This window comes from Prionailurus bengalensis, chromosome E3 (assembly GCF_016509475.1).
Source record: "Prionailurus bengalensis isolate Pbe53 chromosome E3, Fcat_Pben_1.1_paternal_pri, whole genome shotgun sequence".
Classification (NCBI taxonomy): domain Eukaryota; kingdom Metazoa; phylum Chordata; class Mammalia; order Carnivora; family Felidae; genus Prionailurus; species Prionailurus bengalensis.
The window spans coordinates 39,688,800-39,695,050 of NC_057357.1; the positions used below are offsets into that span (position 1 = coordinate 39,688,800).

General features: G+C 61.1%; 1 protein-coding gene across 3 annotated transcripts; it reads right to left on the reverse strand.

Moving 5' to 3' along the window:
• Positions 1–271: 271 nt before the first annotated feature.
• TEDC2 (tubulin epsilon and delta complex 2) lies at positions 272–4,384 on the reverse strand. 3 transcript variants are annotated; one of them, XM_043560884.1, is made up of 10 exons: positions 4,296–4,384; positions 4,107–4,205; positions 3,868–3,938; positions 3,364–3,769; positions 2,925–2,978; positions 2,212–2,305; positions 1,921–2,032; positions 1,731–1,832; positions 1,086–1,273; positions 272–831 (listed from the first exon to the last, which is right to left on the reverse strand). In XM_043560884.1, the coding sequence occupies exons 1-10, from the start codon at positions 4,319–4,321 to the stop codon at positions 694–696; spliced, it is 1,290 nt and encodes a 429-aa protein (XP_043416819.1). In that variant the 5' UTR covers positions 4,322–4,384; the 3' UTR covers positions 272–693. The 3 variants fall into 3 exon arrangements, with proteins under 3 accessions (XP_043416819.1, XP_043416818.1, XP_043416816.1); XM_043560883.1 differs by having other exon boundaries at positions 1,086–1,276; XM_043560881.1 differs by having other exon boundaries at positions 3,868–4,205.
• Between the last annotated feature and the right edge of the window lie 1,867 nt (positions 4,385–6,251).

Sequence of the window (6,251 nt, forward strand, 5' to 3'; positions counted from 1 at the left end):
GTGCCCACGCTGGCCACAGCAACAGCTGTGGGGTTGGTGAGCACAGATGCCACGCGGTGCCCACCCACTCTGATATAGGCTTGTGGCTTTTGTGTTTTCCCATGAGCCCAGTACAGTCTAGGGGATTGGAGGGAGGGGTTTCAGGTGTGCTGGGGCCAATGCTGGCAGAAGTCCCCAGTCCTGCTCGCCTTCAGTGGTCTTTCTCTCCCTTCAGTACGTGTTCTCAGTGAATAAACCTGATGCGTCTCGGTGAGCAAAAACACGCATCAAGTCCCATCTTAGTGTGATTTCAATATACGTACTTGCTAAAGTAGTGTTAATGTCACACAAGTGGCTTATAGATCTAAAGCGAGAAGAAACAGAGGTACTACAAAAAGCCCCAGAAAGGCCTCCGGTCTCAGCCTGGGGAAGGCGAAGCCAAGTGGAGGTCTGACTACTCGCTTTAGCTGCTGTGGGAAGGGCCCTGGGTTCCTCAGGAAGAGCCAGGGGACTGTCCTCAACCCACCTGGGAAAGCTGGTTTACCAGGGTGGGTACACCATCTCTGCATTCGAAATCCTCTCAGTCCCTGTTAACTAGTGGGGGGCAGGGAGTGGTCTCCCAAGAGTCTCAGTGTCCGAACAAGGTCACCCTCATGCCAGGGTCCCGAGGCCTGGGAACGGGGCTCGGGGGTGGCAGCCGACCACGGGAAATGTTCAGTCGGCAGGTTCATCTCGAAGGACGGTGAGGAAGCGCTCCCCTCCCTCGCAAAGCAGGCTGTGCACAGCTCGGCAAAGCGCTAGCCAGTGTGGCCCCTGTGTGCCCACCAGGGGGAGGAGTTCCGCCATCAGGACCTGAGGGGTAACGAAGAGTTAAGATCTCAGGAGGGCCCGGGCCCTGTCCCGGGAGGACTCACAGAAGGCCCTGAATTGAGGCAATTCTAGGGCGGGCTTCAGGCATGTGTTCCAGCCCCTCCCACTTGCTAAAGCTCTGCCCCTGGGCCAATGCTGTGTCAGCATGCACACAAGCCCAGAAGCCCCATCTTCAGATGGACCGAAGCCCACGGCTCCCCCGTCGCCCAGTCTCCACGCCCCTACTCCGGAAGTACCTTTTCCAGGTGGATCTTCTGGTCTAGCATGGCCACCCGCAGCCTCAGGGCCTCTAGAGTCTGCAACTCCTGGGTGCTGGAGTAGAGAAGAAGCTGGGGGCTCCAGATAGGGTCTGTTCCTCCTCCGCAGGGCAGTGAGGCTCCGGGGCGTCTCCCCACAGGCCACGGCCCCAGCTGCTGTCCCGCCACTGCTGTGAAGGCAGGGGGAGGTGGACTCATGGGGTGGCAGCCAGGGACCTCCTCCCCATCTGCCTCTGGGGGGGCAGTGCAAAGTCAAAGGTTTGCCTCCTAGATGAAGCCTCGTTATCTGTGAAAAATCACCTCTAGTGACACGAAGCAAGCCAGGGGCCGGTATGTCTCTGCTTCTCACACGCCACCCTCAGTGACTAGGAAAATAAGCCGACTGTTCGCAGAGCCAGGGCCCATCAGGTGAAGGGCGGGGCGGGGTGGGGGTGGGGGGAGGGCAGTTCTGGCTGGTCCCGTGGGACAGTTCAGTGGGGAGGGGGGGCTCCAGAAAGGACCTGCCCTGAGTGTCCTTGCTCCTGAGCAGCTGTTAATGCTGCCTTTTGGCTCCAGGACTTCGACCACTGATAAGACTTCAGCACATACTGAGGGGTGTGTGTGTCGGTGGGGAGGGGGTCTCACCTGCACGCAGCTCCTGCAGCCTGTGGAGACACTGCTCCGTGATGGCCTGCAGCCCCTCCAGGGTAAGCAGGCAGCGGTACTCCTGCATGCAGTCAGCAGGGTCTATGCAAAAGTCAAGGGAGAGCATAGGTCAGGTCCACGCCAGTCCCAAGCCCTCCCCGGCCCAAGACACGCAGCAGGGCCCACTGACCTGCCGAGAGCACTTCCTCCATTCGCCGTCTCAGCAGCGAACACGCCGTCCGCAGGAGCCCCACCTCGGCCTCCACTGCTGCAGCACTGAGCCCAGAGCCGGGCCCGCCGGACTGGACACGGGTCAGGGAAACTGCTCTGTGGCCAGGTTCCCCCCTTCCCCTCCCACCAAGGACAGGGCCCCAGAATGGCTCTGGCCCTTCCTGGAGTGGCTCCTGAAACTCACCAGGCTCAGAGCCAGGACCACCCCCCACCCCCACCGTGGAGGGTCCCACAAGCCCGGCAAGAATACAGTCATCTGCATTTTCTGGAGGAACTGGGTTTTGGCGGTGGCAGCGGCATCCACGGAGTCACTGGTCTGTGTAGAGCTGAGCTGGGCCCACAGGCTGGGATGGACACACAAGCACCCGGGAACCAGAGAGAGACGCAGTTATGCCATCCAGCTGGGCCTCAGGAGGCAGGGAAGGGCCAGGGAGGGGCCCCAGGTAGGGGTGTCTGGCTCTGCTGAAAGCCAGGAGGGACCTTCGGAGGCCTTGGAAAACTGAGAGGACACTGTCCACGAAGAGACGACAGAGCCAACGTACTCTGGGAAATACCCAGAGAAAGTTCAAGGAAAAAGGGGAGAGGGGCTGGCAGCGACTGGTACCGGAGCCTCCCTGGGACAGTGCTAAAGAACTCGGGGTGCAGGCACAGGACACACTTGAAAGGCACTGCCGTGTTTAACCCTCACAACACCTCTCTGAAGCTGATACCATCATTCTCTGCTCCACAGAGAAGACAAACGGGGACCCGGGGTCTCTTAGCTTCAAAGCCGGCAGAGTCTAAGGTCATGAGGGCGGTCCTAGCTGATCTCGGAAAGTGTCCCACCCAGCCAACAAAGCAGAGAGGCCTGCTGGAAAAGTCTTACCGAGCAGGCCCTGCGCTGCTGGGAAGCCTCGGCCTCCCCGCTGTCCACACTTCCCTGGTCTCCCCTACCAGCCCCACCCAGCTGACACTCAGCCTTACCGGGAGTTCCGGGAAGCCGCTTTCCTGTAGGCCATGGGTAGCCGCAGCAGGATCCTGTCAGGGAAGCCAGTGCTCAGAGAAGCCGCACTCTGGGGGCTGCCCCCCTCAAGCCCCGAACAGGGCTTCCAGAGTGGCTGTGGGAGCCAGCAGTCCACGTCTGCCCTGGCAGAGAGAAGAGAGGGAACCAGGAGCAGAGCCCATTTGGAGCCCCTGGGCTATATGGATGAGAGAACAGGTTACTGGACAGGCCCTAGTGATGTTGCATTCTGCCAGCTTTGGGGCATGGGTCTCATGGGATGGCACCCTGGAGGCTCCCCTGGCCCGCATTGGGCTCAATGCCCTGTCCTCCCTGTCACCCCACATCCCAGACTCCTGCTGCTGGCCAGGGTCTGATCTAGAAGAGACAACAGTTCCTCCAGGAAGAGTCTGGGAAACCTACCCCTTCTCCTTCAGTGTGAAAGCTTCTGGGGCTTGAAGAGCAGCCGATGGGGGTATCTGTTGGTCCCTGGGGCCTGGTCCAGGCTTGGTGGCTCGGGATCCTCTCCCCATACGGGTACGATCCCCCACTGACAGGAGCCTGCACTCAGGAAGGCCCCTAGCAGGCACCACAGTCTGCTGGATGCCCCTGGGGGGTTTTGTCTCTGAGACTCGACAGCTAGCCTGGCCGGAGGCCCGGGACGGGGCAGAGGCTGTGGTGGCAGAAGTGGCAGCGGACCCAGACTTCAGGCTGAGGGCCTTGTGTCTTTCTCCAGTCTTAGAGATGCCTTTTCTCACCCGTACAGCCTTCTCCAGTGCCTGGGTCAGAAGCTCCAGCTCCTTGAGGTCTTGAGGGCTGGGTGTGGATTCTGCAAAAACCAAAGACCCATGCGTGGTCACTCACCACTGCTTGTCCGGAAAACAGAGCAGGAGTGGCACCAGGAGGTGGTGGGTGCTGTAAGTTTACCCGGAGACGGGGCCTCTCCACTGGTTTCTGGCGCTGGGGTTGGCTGCGGAGCCGGGGTCTCGGCTGGTTCCCTGCGAAGTTTCACAGTACAGTCGTGGCACGGCCAAGAGGCAGGGTTCAGGCGCAAGGGACCCCAAAGGGGCCGCCTGGCTTTGCGGCGGTCCCCCAGTCCGGGGGCTCCGAGGGGGGTTCCCAGGACCCGAGGGAGGCCTGGCCGGGCGGTCTCGGGGTCCGCGTACCAGGTCCGCAGCAGCCGGCGGGAGACGCGCAGGTTCCGCTCCAGCTGCCTCTGTCGCTCAGCGCAGGCGTCCAGGGCGTCCCGCAGCTCGGCCACCAGCCTGGGAGGGGCGCACCGGCGGCTTAGCACCCCGGCCGGCCTCGCGCCGCGCCCCCTCCCGCCCCGCTCCCTCCCTGCGCGCGGGTCTCACCGGCGCGAGCAGTCCGCGGGCAGCATGAAGGCGACAGCGGCTCCTCCGGATTTGCCGCCTCCAGGAAGTCCGGGCCTTTCCGGGCTAGAAGACCGCCCCCTTCCGGCCGGACTACCCAATCCCAAGCCCAGAGCGCAAGCCCCGCCCCCGCCGGGCGCCCAGCCATTCCCATACGGAGCAGGGCCCCGGGGCAGCAGAGGGTCCTCACGTGATGCGCAGACTTGTGGTTTGAATGGGTAGACAGACTGTGGCACCTGTGGTCACTTACGGTAGACTTTGCCTGTCCTTATTGAAGGTGCTCTAAAGCGGGGTCGAGCTGCCTTGCGGACCCCAGGCCACCTAGCACAGGGCAGGGGACGTCGAGTGACCCAGTTTACGGGGGTAACAGTCGCTAGAGGTGAGAATAACGCGTGTTAGGGGCAGAGCTAGGGAGGAGGGAGTGTTCACTTTTGGACATGCTGGTGATATGATGACATTCGGAGGTGGCATCAGGTAGGTACCTGAGCATAGGCTCCTGAAAGTCCAGGAGAGCTGGGATTGTGGCCCGTGAACAGCAGGTCTGGGCAAGAAGGTCCAATGTGGGGCAGGTGTGTTTAGACAGGGACAGGTAAAGGATGGGTGGTGCAAGGGGAGCTAGAATCCAGAGGGATGGAGGAGTGGAGCTTCAGATGTCATAGAAGCAACGGGAAGCAGTTCCAGGATGGAGGACCCTCAGTAACTCAGGATAGCTGGGGTGTGTGTGTGTGGGGGGGGGGGATAGATGCTAGCTGAGGGGTGTGTGTGTGTGTGTGTGTGTGTATGTGGACAGATGCTAGCTGGGAGGAGGCGGGGATACATGCTAGCTGGGGTGTGTGTGGGGGGATAGATGCTAGCTGGAGGAGGGGGGGATAGATGCTAGCTTGGAGGGAGGACAGATGCTACCTGGGAGGAAGAGGGGGTAGATGCTAGCTGGGAGGAGGGGGCGAGAGGTGCTAGCTGGGAGGAGGGGGAGAGAGATGCTAGCTGGGAGGAGGGGGTGAGAGATGCTAGGTGAGAGGAGGGGAGGTAGATGCTAGCTGGGGTGTGTGTATGTCAGGAGATAGATGCTAGCTGGGGGGGGGGGGATAGATGCTAGGTGGGAGGAGGGGGAGTAGATGCTAGGTGGGAGGAGGGGGAGTAGATGCTAGGTGGGAGGAGGGGGGATAGATGCTAAGTGGAATGGGGGGCAAGATGCTAGCTGGGAGGAGGGGGGATAGATGCTAGCTGGAGTGTGTGTGTCAGGAGATAGATGCTAGCTGGGGGGGATAGGTGCTAGGTGGGAGGAGGGGGGATAGATGCTAGTTGGGAGGGGGGATAGATGCTAGGTGGGAGGAGGGGGGATAGATGCTAGTTGGGGTATGTGTGAATGGGGAGATAGATGCTAGGTGGGAGGAGGGGGGATACATGCTAGGTGGGAGAGTGGGGATAGATGCTAGCTGGAAGGAGTGATGAAGACAGCAGGACCAATATAATTGGGGGTAAGAAGTAGGAAAGCGAGCCCTGCAGGGGCTGGGAAATCTCAGGGAGCTGGAGGGATGACAAACTGGGATCAAGGGGGTTGCTTAAAGATGGGGAGGTACCCCTTGCACAGTTGGAAGAGGGAGATGCCGCAGGAGGGGAGCTGGGGGACCCATGCAGCCAGGGGCTGGAAGGGGTGGGAGCTCAGGGCAGCCCCCCAACTGGCAGCAGCCCGTTTTCGTGCCCAGGCAGAGGAGGCGGACCGCACTCCGGTCTCAAAGGAGATTCTCCCCGAGGTCAGAGGGGACAGGAAAAGGCTCGCGTCAGCTTGGGCAGGCGGCACCAGGTCCGCACTGGAGTGGTGGCCTTCTACGGGTACAGGTTGGGAGACGACAGGGAAGCAGGTCCATCCAAGTTGTGTCTTGACAGTGGGCCACAGACAAGGTGGCACACAGTCAGATATACACATCGCTAGGCTGC

Coding starts and splice junctions, on each gene's coding strand:
- TEDC2 (XM_043560881.1), bottom strand. CDS start 4,321: ATGCTGCCCGCGGACTGCTCGCGCCG. Junction 3,770..3,867: donor TGGAGAGGCCCCGTCTCCGG/GTAAACTTACAG, acceptor TGGTTTTTGCAG/AATCCACACCCAGCCCTCAA. Junction 2,306..2,924: donor GCGGCTTCCCGGAACTCCCG/GTAAGGCTGAGT, acceptor TGTCCATCCCAG/CCTGTGGGCCCAGCTCAGCT.